The sequence below is a fragment of the Lepidochelys kempii genome, chromosome 2 (genome assembly GCF_965140265.1).
Source record: "Lepidochelys kempii isolate rLepKem1 chromosome 2, rLepKem1.hap2, whole genome shotgun sequence".
Lineage (NCBI taxonomy): Eukaryota > Metazoa > Chordata > Testudines > Cheloniidae > Lepidochelys > Lepidochelys kempii.
Window position 1 is genome coordinate 63,282,001 of NC_133257.1, and position 17,143 is coordinate 63,299,143.

Sequence of the window (17,143 nt, forward strand, 5' to 3'; positions counted from 1 at the left end):
GTGCCACAAGCACTCCTTTTTTTTTGCGAATACAGACTAACATGGCTGCTACTCTGAAACCTGTCATTATGTTTAGTTGAAGACCATTGAAAAAGTGACTCAAAATTAATAAATATAAATGTTGTTCATTTGCAGTGCTATTGGGCTAGAGATGTAAGGGCAGATCATCAGATGGTGTAGATTGTCATGCTTCCACTGATTTCAACTAAAGATTCATCCCATAGAAATCAAAGTTGCCTGTGGTACTTCACTTTGGCACTGGTATGCAAACAACATAGTGTTAAGGCAGGGTGCTGAGAATAAATCAGAGGAAATTGTATTACAGGCCTAACTGGCACCAGTTTCCTCCATGGTGTCTGGGTCAACAAAGCAATTAACAGTCATCTCTATATTTGTTTTATATGTATTCTGTTCCTCATCATTTTTACTTAGATTTCCTATAGTGAACTGAGTTTCTGAGTCCGAAAAGCTGCTAATTTTGCATGCTTGTACAGCCAAACCACATTACCAGTGCAAAATCAATCTCCTAATAGACTCAAAGCCTCATAAGCAAATTTTCCCCTTAATCAGAAAGAGCCTGAGGGTCCAGCAAGGGTCAGGAGGCGGAGGCAAGGTTGTAACAGGTCAGCAACAGGGCTAGAGCAAGCTCAGAGTAGGGCAAGAACAAGACTGGAACAGGGCTCAAGCAACGCTGGGGCAGGAACTGTGTAGGCCGGGTGTTTCAAGAGCCTGATACACCGCGAGGCTTCAGGACGATTCCTGACCTGATCGTCCTGTTGCACAGACTGATCTGCAGCTGTGGCAGCGTTGGAGAAATAGGTCATCTGACCTATTGTCTGCTCCAGGATAGGCTGCTGCCACAAGGCTGAAGGGTAAGTCACTGCAGGCTCTGTGGCAAGGATAAGTTAGTGCAGCTGGGCTCTTGCTGCATGCTTGAGTGGTGGCTCACCACAGCTTTGTTGGAAGGGCACCTTTTGAGGGTTTGGGGATGGGCAGGTGTTGGCCGTCCCACTATTAAAAGCCCTCTCCTATAGCATAAGAGGGGGGCCACTGGACCCAGGCGTCAACTAATCACAGGGGACAACAGATGAAAAATAGGGATGTCATAAATATAAAGGGAAGGGTAAACCCCTTTGAAATCCCTCCTGGCCAGGGGAAAGCTCCTCTCACCTGTAAAGGGTTAAGAAGCTAAAGGTAACCTTGCTGGCACCTGACCAAAATGACCAATGAGGAGACAAGATACTTTCAAAAGCTGGGAGGAGGGAGAGAAACAAAGGGTCTGTGTGTCTGTCTATATGCTGGTCTTTGCCAGGGATAGACCAGGAATGGAGTCTTAGAACTTTTAGTAAGTAATCTAGCTAGGTATGTGTTAGATTATGATTTCTTTAAATGGCTGAGAAAAGAATTGTGCTGAATAGAATAACTATTCCTGTCTGTGTATCTTTTTTGTAACTTAAGGTTTTGCCTAGAGGGGTTCTCTATGTTTTGGAATCTAATTACCCTGTAAGATATCTACCATCCTGATTTTACAGGGGGGATTTCTTTATTTCTATTTACTTCTATTTTTTATTAAAAGTCGTCTTGTAAAAAACTGAATGCTTTTTCATTGTTCTCAGATCCAAGGGTTTGGGTCTGTGGTCACCTATGCAAATTGGTGAGGCTTTTTATCCAACATTTCCCAGGAAAGGGGGGGTGCAAGTGTTGGGAGGATTGTTCATTGTTCTTAAGATCCAAGGGTCTGGGTCTGTAGTCACCTAGGCAAATTGGTGAGGCTTTTTACCAAACCTTGTCCAGGAAGTGGGGTGCAAGGTTTTGGGAAGTATTTTGGGGGGAAGGACGCGTCCAAACAGCTCTTCCCCAGTAACCAGTATTAGTTTGGTGGTGGTAGCGGCCAGTCCAAGGACAACGGGTGGAATATTTTGTACCTTGGGGAAGTTTTGACCTAAGCTGGTAAAGATAAGCTTAGGAGGTTTTTCATGCAGGTCCCCACATCTGTACCCTAGAGTTCAGAGTGGGGGAGGAACCTTGACAAGGGATGAGAGTGAAGGTGACGGGGATAAAATCAGGGATCCAGAGGGGGAAGATGGGGACACTGAGAAGCCCGGACAGCGCGCACTGCTCCTCGAAGGTGTCCAGGAAGGCAGTGGACACAGCCCAGAAGATCTCTTCCCAGAGACGTGACTTGAGGAAGGATCAGAAATAAGCCCCACAGTCACAGACCACCCTCCTTCCTCCAGTCTAGGTTCCTCCTGCTGTTATGGTAGATGGCCTCTGTTGGAGAGTCAGCTGGGCAAGCAGCCATGGTTTGGCTGTGGGTTTACCTCACAGATATTAGCTTTTTTGCAATTGCATCAGATAGTTGACTTATATGTAATTTGTGATCTACTATAAACTCCAGGTCTTCTTCATCAGGGCTCCCACCTAGCCAGTTATTCCCTCTTCTGTAGTTGTACATTTGATTTTTCCTTCCTAAATTAAGTACTTTGCTCTTGTCCTTGTTGAAATTTCATCTTGTTGATATCAGATCAATTCTCTGATTTGTCAAGGTCCTTTTGAATTCTAATTCTGTCATCCAAAGTGCTTACAACCCCTCCCAGCTTGCTGTCATCTGCAAATTTTATAAGCATACTCTCCACTCCAATGGGACTTTGTCAAAAACCTTACTAAAATGTACACTCACCTGGAGTTGCATTAATGTCAGTTGGATTCACTTTGCAAAATCAGGACTATAATGACCAGAAATACATTCACAGAAAACAATAACTTGAGATGTATTTAATGAGTTACTTAAAATTTTAATATTGCCAAGAATTACTGTTTTGAGGCTCATTTAGGCTGCAGCATTTTAAGGACTGTGAATCTGATTCCAAGACCATTGACTTCAATAGGTTTTAGATCAAATCCAGTGTTTGCTTGAGTCTGAACTGTTTTTTTTTTCCCCTGTGCTTTTATGAAATAACTTTACATTTTGAACACAAATGGAGATTTTGGGCTGACTTCTTTGATTTTGGTTGGTTGGTTCGGTTTTTGGTTTGTTTGTTTGTCTGCAGCTACGTAACAGCATACTAACAAACAATCTTCTAAAGTCTTCCAGAGATTGATTCTTGGACCTTTGCTTCTGCTTTATATGATATCATTGGTTTATGCTACCCAGCGACATAATGTATATTTTCAAGTATATGCTGGGAACATTTATCTTTACATTTCCATTACCAAAACTTTTCTAATTAAGTTACTGTATTATCTCATTTATCATCCATAAAATCTTACACTAAATTAGTCTTGATTTTTATGAACAAATATTCCTACTCCACGGAGTGTGTGCAACATTTTACAGGGTTGGGCCCATCAACAGCACTAAAGCTAAATTCTTATGTAGTATTTAATATCACTCAAATTTGATTTTTGCTACAGTCTAATCTACCCTTGCCAGCTGTTATGGAACTTTTTGTAAACTCTGCAGAATCATTATGGGTATCTTCAGCTATCAATGAGGCTAAGCCAAGAGGTTTTTGGCAGTGCTATGTTGTTGTTTTTTTTAAAGCTGCCAAAATGACTTTCCCATGGTGCTGTTTGCCTGGAAGGTCAGGTACCACCAAACAGGTGGATAATGTCCTACCTGGGCATTCCAAATACAGAATTTGAAAGAGTCAACTCATGGACAGTTTCCACAGCTCACTCATGGACAATGTGAAAGAGAAAGAAGGGTGAAGTGTGGGATTATATGGATAATGTTATTTCTCTCTACCCAGCTGGTTATATAATACCTGAGGAGTTCTTAAAGGAGAGAGAGATGGTGTTTTGGGAGCTTACGGTTGGATTGCTGGGTCCTGAAGTTTCCTTCATATTTTGGAATTACCTGTTGGGTTATTAGGAAAGAAAAGTAATCTGTGGAGAAAATGAGTAAGGAAGCTATTATGATGAATTCCTCCACCAATTAATACTTCTGCAACTTACAAAGTACTGGGGGAAAGATTCTCAACTGGTGTAACTCCATTTCAGTCAATAGAGCTATATCAATTTACTCCCACAGAGGATCTGGCCCTGTATGTACAATGTCAAATTCTTTCTTAGCTAGCAGTGACTGAATCAGGAGTACCAATGACTATAATTTCTAAGTGCTATTAGGTAGATACATCTACTAGGGCTGTTAGAGAAATTTCCATTAAAACTGTTTGTTTTTCAACAGAAAATTGAGGCAAAACCATTTTTTCCAGAACGATTCGGCTTTCCATGGGAAATTTTGTCTTGGTGTCAAAAAAAAACCCTAAAATGCTTTAGCTGAAAATTTTCAGTTTTTGACGAAATGTCCAATATTTTCCATGGAAAATTTCAATGAAATGGATTTTTTTTTCATTTTGTCAACATTTTCCACTGAAGAAAGAAACATTTTTCCAACCAACTCTGTAATCTACTGCTATAAAATTTTCTTTGAGCCTATATAAACCATCCTCCATTTCGTGAACCATAAGGGTCTGTTCACTTCTCATTCCTGTGTCTGCTTATTGACTCTTGGATTGAAATGGGTATTGTACTTGTTGTATAGCTAAGGCTAAGATTTTGTCATGGATATTTTTAGTAAAAGTCCTGGACAGGTCATGGGCAATAAACAAAAATTCACAGAAGCCTGTGACCTTATGTAGCCTTATGTATACCTAGAATTTTAGAATTCCCTGGAGTAGCATTCCTTTGTCTAGTATCAAGAGGGAGTGCAGTGCAGAGACAGACACATCACTCAAGTGTTCCGGTAAACGAGATGAAGACTGTAAGTGCTAGAAACACCACATGCTAGATGCAGGACCTCTGCCAGTACTGGGGACAGCTGAGGATTTCATTTTTCTTTTCACGTGTGTGGGGTTTTTTTAAAGTGCAATTAGTGCTAATGGAAGCAGGAAAGTTGACGACGGTGAAAAATGAAATCCCCACATCTAGACACCCAAGTACAGAATAGGCAGAAACAGTGCAACCTTCCACAAACTGCCTTACCATTATGCCTCAACCTGTTCTGGAGGGAAGACGTCTATGGATGAGAAAGTTGAGTGGTTGCCATATCTGACCACTAAGAAATGAACTGTTGCAATCATTTCACTTCACATAAGCCATATAATCATTAGACAGAAACAACATGTGGTTATCACCACCCTAGGATGTATGTGAGCTGATGATTCAAAGTAAAGGTTGCTGTGACAGGGCAACTTCCTGAAATATCTTGGGAAGACTATATTGTATTAAGTGTCTGATATGCTAATGTAACATTGTGGGCCAGGGATGTACTTCATATGAGGAAAGTTACCACAGCTCCTCCAGCAATTTTTAAGAGAATGATTAAAGCAAATCACTCGGGTTATAACATCTCCAGAGAGGTACTACCTCCAGAGAAGGCTTGCATATTCTGTTTCAAACTGGATTCTCTGGAGATCAACATACAAAGAAAGGACTTTTGGATAAATAGCCTGCATTTAAACTGACTCGGGACCTTCATACTGGTTCCTGATCTAAAGACTGATGTGAACTTGTAACCACAGGGAAAACCCAGTTGAGGGATTTGAAGGACAGACACCTAGCAGAACCCTAGGGTGGAGTTAGGGGTGACCTCTGCTAAGCTTTTTAGCATGTGTGCAGGTTCTTTTATTGTTTTATATGCTTTCTCAGTGATGCTTTTACCTTCAAAATAAAGGTGCTTGCTTAGAAAGAGCTCTGTGGTAACTTGTAACTGCTGGCAATACACTGGTTATAGCCCTCTGAGAGAAAACAAAGCACAGACGCTGGCCTTTTAGGCAGACTGGCTTGCTGGGAACAATACGGTATGGATTACGAAGCTTTACAGCCTTAAAGCCCCCAGTCAGAAGTGAGTGAGATGTTGGTCTCCTACCAGGAGAGGTGATGGCTGGGAGCTGGAAGCTTTTAAGTGAGTGCCCTCAAGGGACCACAGAGGAGGAAATACAGGTGCAGTTACCCTGAAACTGTGATAGTTGCATATTCCCATACTAGTTTCTCAGGGAATCATTTTTAATACAGTATCGGTTTAGCATGGGAAATTCATGGCTACAGGAAATTGTCAAGGTAAATAATTTAATAGGATATTTTAAAGGAATGGATAATTTTATGAGCATTAAGAACATTTGTGTTTTTGCATGCTATATCAGTGTTATAAAAAGAATCAAAACTCATGCTTCAGAGCAAAGTCTTATCTTTATGCATCTTGTATTTATACCAGTCACTTCAGGTAGCAAGTATCCTGAGTGCCTATGGGAGTCAAATGTTTGTCATGGTGCAGTTGGACACGTGCATTACAGGTTGGCTTGGGGTTTAGCTGCTGTTGTTGTTAGTTTTGCCTTTTTCTAAAACCTCAAGTATCATCCCTAGTTAGAATAAGGTTACCAAACTAGATGTACCAGATATCTGTTACAGCACGGCAATTCTTTCTGTAATTTCTTATGTGAAATAAAGCCATCACTGGAAGTCAGAAAAATAACTGCTGGTGTTATAGACACTTTTGAGAAGTTTGAACAAATAATTAGAAGAAAATAATATTCTCTCTATCCATTTACATATAGAGTACCTAACACTATGGTATCCAGACATGAATATGGTAGGATTCTATAACTACTAAATCAAAAGAGGAGTCAGTTAAAATACATCGACTTGCTAGCCTCACACTGTCCTAAATGTCCTGTGTTCTCTTTTTCCTAATGCAATAAGACACTACAGGCACCACATTTCTGGGGATTACCTTTCTAGGGGATGAAGCCTGTGGCCTCATTCTTCACATCTCAGTCAAAGTGTTCATAGGCCCCCAGAAACACACTGCCTGTCATGTCTTGTTGTTTAAATATTATGATAGAACCTATGAACAACCAAAAACTGTGTTGACGTGTTCATAATAGCTTTTGTTCTACATCTGTACCGATACATTGCCTTTTTCTAAAAATTCAGCATAGCTTGCTTTTTACTTTGTGGTTACATTTAATACTTTGATGAGAAGTACTAGAGCAGGGAATTAACTTCTCCACCAAGAAAGCAAATCAAGCTTGAAATCAGTAGCTTTAAATTTTTGGCAGTGATGTTTTGTAAAGTGAAAAGGTCCTTCTTCATGACAAGCAATATTTATTAGACCTTTATCAGCAACTTCAATGAAAGTTGGTTGGAAGTATTCAGCTGAATCACTGGTATCCGGCAGAGTGACACTTTCATGTGGGGCTTTTTCAGTTTTCTTTGTGCAACAAAGTTTGTGCTAACACCAGATGCCAATCGCACACCACCAGTGGATTTGCAAGATTATAGGACAGGAAAAAAGATGAAGGTTAAATACAGGGCACAATAGAGATTACTTATGGTAATGAATTGTATAATTTTTCTAGACAGATCTGGATTAATGTTTATCCCAGGCAAGAGATTACTATATGTCTGATTCTGGTTGTAAACACATATTATTAAACAGAAGGTTTATGTTCATGAAATACAACTATGAGTGTTAACGCACTTATGATTTATTATGTGCAAAGAGAAGAATTAACCTGTTCATCTGCTATACCAATAGATACACTATTGGCTTTTGCATAAATTGGAGATGAATTATAGGCATTTGCTGTCTTTTAGAAAACAAATAACTCCTGAAATGGCAAAATTCTTCTCTCAGTTATAGCCAGACTACCCTGTAGACTTTGATGAAGTTACACCAGTGTAACTAAAAAAAGAATAGCCTTAAATATTTTTATATGGGGAAAAAATAGCTTTTGTACTGCAGATATCTACTGGCAATATATAATAATGATACTTGCGAACTTTGGGATCTTTTTTCTTTTTCAGTGAAAAAACAGTATGTTTACATCCACAAAATATAATGAACGGTGTCCCAAATTTGATTTCCCAAATTATTCAGTTATATTAACCGCCAAAAAAAAAAGTATTTTGAGGACTTGGCACTTTCAATTTTTAAAAAATTAATTTGTATTTTTATTGATATTTAGCTGTACTTCACATCATTTGCTTTTCAAGTCCACTGTCGTCCTCTGTTTTAGAGACTCTCTGCTGGTGACCATGACTGTGACATAGGTGTGATCTTCATATTTTTAAAATAATATGTTGTCTTAGTAGTTAAATAATCACAGCTCATTCAGTGATTTGATTTTTGGGTGACCAAAGGGAAAAAAACTCTTAAAAGACAATCAACAAATTCCAAAACTTTGCTCCTTGCATTGAATAGATGCAATAAAAATCTTGTAACCTGGTAATGGGGAACAGTGTTGGCTTTCAGATGATAAAAAATGCAGTTTTTATAATCTGTGTTTGCTATTTACAAACAGTATATGATAGCTAAATGCCTTTGCATAATGCTGTTTTAAATTTCCTCTCCATTTAATAATTGTTGATAGTACTAATATCATGGTTTTCACTGCCCATCTTAACTAGTCTGTCGAATTATAGACACAAGCAGAATGAGCCCTTAAAGCTGTAATAGGACTGTTGAAAAGGCCTGAGAATACTATAAATTACAAATTATGTTGACTGAATTAAACCATTATAACAGTTAGGCTAGATCTGACTTGCCTTGTGCACTGTAACACAGAAATCACATCAATGCTAGTAAGTAGCTCTGATATCTTGAATACAAACTTGGTTTTACTGATAAACTGCAAACTAAACAGTTCAGATTTGAATTTTTTGTTTTGTTTTTTTAAAAAGTCAGAGCAATATTTTTATTCTCTCAATGCTAAGAAGAAAATGCTTAAAAAACATTTTTATTTCTTATATACGTATATTAACAGCCCATTTGGGACAACCTAACTTTGGCTTTTGTAATATTTTGTAAAGGCTGCAAAAAGTGAATTATGAATTAGGAGTTGAAAGAAATAATTAAACAAATATTAAATGTTTCTAGAGGCTTGTATTATGGCTCTTTCAAATAGTTTAAAACCAACCTATCATTTCTAGTCAATATGTACTGTCAGATATATACCTGAAATCTTTATTACAGATGAGAATGGCTTAGCAGGCCCAAATCAGGTGTATTATACTGCTTAAAAGTTTGTGCAGCGAAGCATTATATTTTGGGAGCTTATAAAATATATATATATAGTGTTCTCTATTCCCTTTGCTATATGTCAGCAGACATCTATAAGTCATTAAGGTGACCTCCATCTTCCTAAGAGAAGTAAAGGTAAAAATGAAGACACATTTCTGTTATCAGTCTACTATGGGTCATAAGTTGAACTAACGTTATATTTTCCTTTGAAATACGCATAGCCTTGACATGGTGTTTAACAGTGTTAAGCTTATTGCTGCTGAGCTAAACATGTCTGAAGCAAACGATGACCCTCACGTCTTTGTGATAGCAAAATGTCTCCCTGATGTGATCCCACAGACTTGGAGCATTAAGTTAATTTTCCCCTGGATTTCTGAGCAGCATCTTTTTTACCCCGCGGAAACCTTGTGAGGAATACAGCTTTTGACCGAATGACAGAGCATGGAGGGTGAAATTAGATGCATTAAATTAAAATATGACAAAAAGCCTATCTAAATATTTGTCACAATGTTACTTGTGCGGTGTAGTGTCCACCCCAGGAAGTGAAAGCAGGCTATTGCTGGGACTTAATAGCCTGGAAAAAAAAATTGGTAAACCATCCAGATTCCTTACAAGCTTTGAGAGGATAATTGAGGGTATGGTGTAAGATGTCATAGTTCCAGGTTTGGTGAGCCCTCTGTCTAATCTCAGATTAGTTCTTTTCCTGTTTTCATTTTAAATAGAATTAACCATTACAAAGTTTTCTTTGGTCCATGGCCATTTTTGTGCCACTTGAACAAATAATGCTGGTACTGGCCACTAGAGGTTGTATGATACGTTTGTTGGTTAAGTAAAGTATAAAAGAGAAATACCCCGTGCGCGCACACACGCACACACCAAAAAAGTCATAATATCTGATGCATATTTTTAGGCTACAAAAAATATTTCCAATTGTAGTACAGCACTTGTGAAAGGAAAAAAATATTATCCCAAGCTTGTGTTCCGTTAGTATAAAATGTAGGAAGAGATCAAGTCATATGGCTTATTTCATTCATATGCATTCATCAAAACGAGGTTTTAATTTTTTTAAAGAGCTAAATATTGATATGGCACAAGTATGTGGGTTTTTTTAATTTCTGTTATAACAGTTTATGGAAAAATAGGAGACTATGATTGGGTTAACCCCGCTACACAAAAATCCATGCTGTGTATGACAGTAGTAAAGCTTGTGATCCCTTGATCTTTGATGAGATTCAAGCTAGTAAATATCTTGTGATTAATCAGAATGAGTTGTTCTGCATGTAGTATAAGTCACCTTCACAGATGGGTTGTAGAATCAGTTGTTCGTGAATATTTGTTTTAATCCTTTCTAAAACAGACTTGCTTTTTGTGCTCAAGTCATATTCAGGCAACTAAATATCAGTACTAAGGGAGGAAACATGCTGTTATGAATAGGATGGTAGGTCAGCATTAAAAAAGGAAAAAAATAATAACTTAAAATGTCACTCTACTATTGTTAAAATATAAGCGATACGCAGTGTATGCTTCTCATAAGTTGGCATATATAATTATATGGAAAAGCAGTTATAAACCATTCACATAAATGTCTGTCTTACAGGTAGAAGAAGAACTGTAGAGAGACACATACTAAAAACTGTGTTAAGAATTTGGTCATTATTATTCTGATTTTTTAAAATGCTTAGTTAGAATTATAGCATTTTGGGGTATAGGTAGAGTATAAAAAATCTATACGGCTACCTTTTTCTATGGTCTGTCAGCCTCCTAATTACTTAAATCCATCATAATTGCCTTCTGATATAGTTTACATTGACATGCAAAATACTGTGTGAGAGCGCTTTTGCTATGACACTTTCATTACCACATATCTAAGGATTTTCTATAGAATGTAGATTTCCATAGAATCATATATAACGTTATGAGATTGATAGGAAGACATTGTGCTGTGTAGTAAAAGCACCTCAATTTCTGTCTTATTTCTCATAATCGCTACAGTAAGCCTTTTGTGCACAGAGGTGTGATTAGATTTAACCTGCCAACATATATGAAGAACTTTCTCTACAGTACATTTTATATTGAGAGTGTGTGTGTGTGTGTGTGTGTGTGTATATATATATATATATAGTGTATGTAATCAAGTGTATATGAGTTGCTATCATGCCAAAGTTAATACCCTTTTCTCTAATGTTTTTAACAGGAGGACCGGAGAACCCCCATTAATAAATGGTTGGATTCCTTTCATTGGGAAGGCCTTAACTTTTAGGAAAGATGTTTTCAAATTCTTGGTATCTCAGCAACGAAAATTCGGAGACGTTTTCACTGTATACGTTGTTGGTGAGAAGCATTTTACTATTTCTCTTGACTTTTGTGTCAATTAAATTAATTATTAACATTTTTATATTTTATTTATTGAAAAGCCTTTATCTGTACTTATTACAGTTCTAAGTTTTAGAGCCATATGACCAATGAAAATTACTTTGGAAATGAAATACTTTAATGTGTATTATATATAATCACAACTATAATTGTGTGTGTGTATACATACACACACACACAGTGAGTTAGTATATGCACACATGTTATGCCAGCACATATAATATAGGTAGATAGAATATTTACTATAGATTGTGTTTTCTATAGAAGTGAGAACTAATGTAATCTTAACACTGCATAGGAAAACATTAGATCAAATTTAGAAAACACTCATAAAAAATTGTACAGAATATATTTTTTACCCACTTCTACATCTGGGTTGACATGAGCACTAGGAAGTGAGTGATACATTGACTCATTGATACAATCAGGATTAGAACATGGAAATTTCCTGCCTAACCATACGTCCTGACAATAGCATAATAATAGAGTCTGAGATAATGATCTGAAATACAGTAACTTCAGCACTTTATATTTTCTTAATTTTATGCCTAATCTTGCACTGGTTTACATTCAAAAAAATCACCTTGATTTCATTTGTAAACTTTGGGGTATAGGAATGTAGGATGGCCCCTAATGCTTTCTTTATATCTTTTAAAATGTGTAGGTAGATAGACTCAGTTATTTAATGGGTCTTTTTCTTCTCTAACTTTTGTGATCCTAGTTCAAATTAACAGTTTTACAGTAGCATGAATTAACACTGGTATAGTGGAGGCACTCTCATTTTTTCTACCATTCCCATATTTTTAGGGAGTTTCAGAACAAAATGTGAACTTAATGAAGTCTGCTCTATAATGTCCCAGCAGCAGGGAAAGGTTTTATTTTTAGATATTTAAATTTTTAAATAAAAAAACAAACCATTTTTCAACCAGTTTCAAGTTATCAGTTTACAAACAGGATGCGCATCTTTGAAACTCTTTCTCCGTGTAACCAAAAATTGCTTAATTTTTAGATGTGCAATTTTACAAGCTGCAAGTTTTGTTATCTTAATTCATTCCTTTGCTGTTTTGAAACTTAAAAGAAGTTCTTTCATTTATAAAGTGACTACAGCACATGCACAGAAACTACTTTTGGTAAAATACAGTCTTTACTATTGTTCATATACTTTCATAGTCTATAAAATATTGGCTCCTTCTGAATGCAAATTAATAATAATAATAACTCAAAGCAAGACAGCCCTAATGAATATACTAATAAAATTGGGTAGAGTTACACTTCAGAACTTGTGTGTCAATGGAACATTTCTTTCTCTCTCCCTTTTTCATATTTCAATATAAGAAAAGGGTTAGTGATTTAATTTGTTAAAGTAATTTGTGATTGAGATTTAAATTAACAAATCCCATCTCAGTGTGATGGTAAAAATTCTGCCTTTAATCCATTTTCTCATCCCTAGATATTGTACAGAGGGATTCATTGATTAATGCAATATGTGCTTAAAATAGTGAAGCAAATAGAGTGAGTTACACAACTAAATTTGTCCTTACTTTGGAATATCCCAAGTTTTGTGAATTTATGTTACATCCGTGATATTACTTTAACGTCACTTTCTATAATTCTGTATTGAAAACATTGAATTCTGAGAGTTCACTAAAGAAAAATAGTAGCAAACCCTCTTGTTTGTTTTTGCTTTGTTTCGTCTGGTTTGGTTCTTTTATTTAAAGCTTAGTTAGTACTTCATATCATAACCTTAGATACCAAGACACACTGGATTTCATGATGTTTTAGTGATTTGACAAAGATGATGTTTGTGTGTGCAGCAAACAGAACTTCCCCTGTTTTATATGTACTATCATTACTTTACCCCCTTGGTGGGTGAATAAAGGTCTTGTCAAAAAATTCTATCAATATATATTGTTCTAATTATCAATTCTCAAAGTAGTTCATTTGGAAAATGTGGAACGATGCTTGGAGTTTCTGGCATTGCCCCGTACCGGTAATGCGATTTCACTGATTGTACTTTCCCATGTGATGAGCAAATGATTGTCATTCCGAAAAGTCGCAAGGGACATGGATGTCATCTTAATAAAGAAATTAAAAAGCACATCTTTCTCTGAGAAACAATGTAAATTCCTGACCTGTCGCAGAAAATAGTTCTCTAATTGGTTTTGTGTGGTGGTGCAGCAGAATCGTTTTCCCCAAACGTCATACCGGCGAAGCACTACTGTACATCATTGTCAACAGTTCAGCAAAATCTTCCTAATAAGAGGACGATTACGTAAATGTGATAGTCTTTTTTTTTTAAAAGAAGAGTTGTTTCTATATGATAGTACTTCTAAACCCAACCGTTTTACTTGATAAGGATCAAGAACAAATAGACAGCCAGCTAGGTAAAAACTTGAAGACCCTTGAAAAGTCTTTCAGTTGTTTTTCATGATAAGACTTTTTGTTTACTTTTACTGATATGTGATTAGGAACCATACTGGATGTTGTAGTAGTATATTTTTGACTAACCAATCTCAATTTTAAAGAAGATAATCTACATCTTATAGATATTATACTGAGTACGTTTAGCTTCTTCAAAAGCGCTCCTAGTACATTTTAAAAAATTTATATACATATATACCATTAAAAACTTTTCAATCCAAAAATAGAAGAAAAGTAATTTATCTTACCTATTTAAGCACTGAAGTCCGTTGCAAACATTATTTTAATAACTTACATCATTATTTATCATATGAAGTGCTTGTCATTCATAATTAGCATTAAAAAGGGCCCAGAGTGCATTATTATAATAATTTCTTAACTATCATACAAATACTGATTTATGTGCTAGGATTCACCAGCAGTTGACAATTTTCATATCTTCTACATCAGTCTTTTGTTCTGAGGAGACTGTGTAAGCTGAACGGAGATATCTTAGACATTCTCAGTAGTGGCTGTAATAAAAGCTGAAGGATTGGGAAGAGAATAACAGACATGTCCACAGATGGATAAGGAATCTGAAGGCTTTTACAGGAACAAGTTAAATATTCAGCTATTTTTACTTGTTTTTATGCTATTAAATAGAAGAGTTTACTCAGTTTACTAAGCTAGGAGGAATTTGCGCATAACTTTCCTGTACAGACACGTCTTCTCAAATGGTTGTGAAAAAGGATTTTAGTGTCCACAGACATTGCTGAACAGCTACAAAGGACTTTTAAATTGTTACAGTGGATTCTGTATAAATGGATTTAATATTTAAAGCCACTACTTTGGAGAGCTTGTGGTCTGTTATCCTGCACTTTTTAGCAGATTTGGGAATTGGCTCCTACAGCTAGTCAGATGGAAGCTGTGGTGAGCACCAAAATTTTGGTTTCTTTGTTGATGGCATGGGTTCACTTGTGAGAGGTAGCTCCTGAGGGTAACTGAAGTGGGAGGGCATTTGGGGGCCTATTAAAGTGCTGAATAATGACTCAAAAATGTAGGAAGACCTGCATTTGTTAGTGCCTGTTACAACCAGTATGTGGACACTACTCTGTAGAAGGGAAAACAGAGCCCAATGTGGGAAATAAAATGATTTAATTTTTTTATAAAAAAAGAGAGCGAGAGATGCTTAATTAGCCCATGCAAAAAAAAAAGTTTATAATCCTAATAGTATTTACAACTTAGTTGAAATCAGTGAAGTTTGTTGATTGGTTTTAGATCCCAAAATGCTGCTGAGGGGTTCTATGTAGATAGAGGAGATATTTTTACATTATTATACCAGATAATTGACAATATGTTACAGACACAAAGTGGGTGAGGTAATATCTTTTTACAGAAGTTGGTCCAGTTTAAGATATTACTTCACCCACTTTGTGTCTCGAATATCCTGGGACCAACACAGCCACAACACTGTACACAAATATGAATACACTGTTAAACAGGTATAGCTATGTAGTTCTTCTATTTGCAAGTAGGACAGAAATCACTAAAGGTTCCAGTTGCTAGTAACACTTCAACCGTTTTATAACCACAACTAGTGACCTATAGGTTTTGGTCTTTATTGGAGGTACCTTAACAATTTGCACATTTTTTTAAAAAAACCAGCAATTTTTGCCTTCTCTATGTATGGGTTAAACATCCCTCATTAGAATTTTGTAAATACGGTAACAGAGTTCTTGTGTCATATATTTCTATACTTTGTTGACTTTTTGGCAGTGACGTGGCCTGGAAGCTGAATTTGACTTCTCAAAAACTGAATTATATTTTGGCACTTTTTTATCAGCTGGAAAATAAGACTAATAGAAATGTTCATCTGTGGCACACCCTTAATCATAGAAAATTCTGAGTGAAGTCTTTTCTTTCTAAAAGTTTGTAATTACACTAACATTGAATAAACATTGTTTTAAGATTATTTATTAAAATGATGTTGTTTACTTGAAGAATCATTTGCTTAGAATCATGTTGCTTATTTTAAAAAAAATATCAGAATTGATGTGCATTTGTTAAATGTCTGATTAAAGATCACAAAGAAACTTGTATTTTGCATGTGATATAAGCAGATGGTGCACAGATGGTTTAAATTAATATTAATTAAAAAATCTTAACTTAAAATTGTTTACCCTGTAAACTCAAAGTTGGAAAGCTAGCTACCTTCTTTAGGGTTAATAGCGCTCCAGTATACTTATTAAAAATCACACCAAAGGTTTTTATTTCCAGCCCTTGATCAGAAAGATGGTGGCCTCAGTAAAGGGCCTTGAAGAGAAAAGGTATAAGAGCTGGACTGGGGAGAGTGCTGAAGGTTGGCAACACTCAGATCTCCAACAAAGATCTTGGGTATCCTGGAGTTACAAGGTTAAAGAAGCGCTTATTCTGAGTTTGAAAATACATTCACGTCCTGCAGTCTAGTAAGGGAGACCTCTTATCTAGTGACTTGAGCACGGTCAGGAAACCTCATTTCTGCTCCTGACACTGCCACTAGCCTGCCATGATTATTTTTAGAAAAAGAAAGGTAGTAACTCTAAGACCCCAATGCCGCATTGTTTAATTAGTGAATTACATTATAGTAAAACAAACAAAGAGTAACTTAAAAACACTCAAAAGTGTTTCTTTGACAAAGACCTTGGATGGAATTCTGCGTTGATATGTGTTTTGTGCAACCCCATTGATTTCAACAGGAATGTAGAAATCCAATATGTACTCATAATTACCACACCATGGTATATGTATCCACAGTCAGAACAGGAAATAACTATGGAATCTCACATACCACTATATGTTACCGAGGGGTAATTGCTGACTTTTCAATAGTGGCTACTTTACGTACGCAGAGCCAAATTCTGTCCTCAGTTACACATGTGCAGCTCCCATTAAAGTCAAAAGGAGTTTTACCCATTCAGCAGGGCAGAATTAGGCCTCAAATCTTGGAAGGATTGTTCCTTTTCTTCTTTTATAGTGTGGATATTTCACTGAATATATGTACATTATAATGAGTACCTTTTTTTCTAATGTATGCACAAGTTAAGACTCACAAACCTTTACTGTAAATTTAAACTTAGCATGGGCCCAGCTATAGTAAATTCAGAATTAATTTATTTTGGGGGCATTATTTCTTTTGATACCTGACAAATGATCAGCAGTTTGAATTACTCTTCACTAGTAATTGACCTTGGGGGAAAGAAGCTACAAAATTAACCCTAAAACCATCTCACACAGAAAAATAAATGGAATATTTTTAAAGGAAGTAAAAATGATGTGAATTCTCTCTCTAATGTTGCTATCAATTCA

General features: G+C 36.3%; 1 protein-coding gene across 2 annotated transcripts in view; it reads left to right on the top strand.

Moving 5' to 3' along the window:
• CYP7B1 (cytochrome P450 family 7 subfamily B member 1) overlaps positions 1 to 17,143 on the top strand; it is a 193,591-nt gene that overhangs the window by 157,171 nt on the left and 19,277 nt on the right. For both annotated transcript variants that reach the window (XM_073331022.1, XM_073331023.1), the window contains one exon: positions 11,220 to 11,356. In XM_073331022.1, the coding sequence (XP_073187123.1) occupies positions 11,220 to 11,356 (137 nt within the window). The remainder of the gene's footprint in view (positions 1 to 11,219; positions 11,357 to 17,143) is intronic.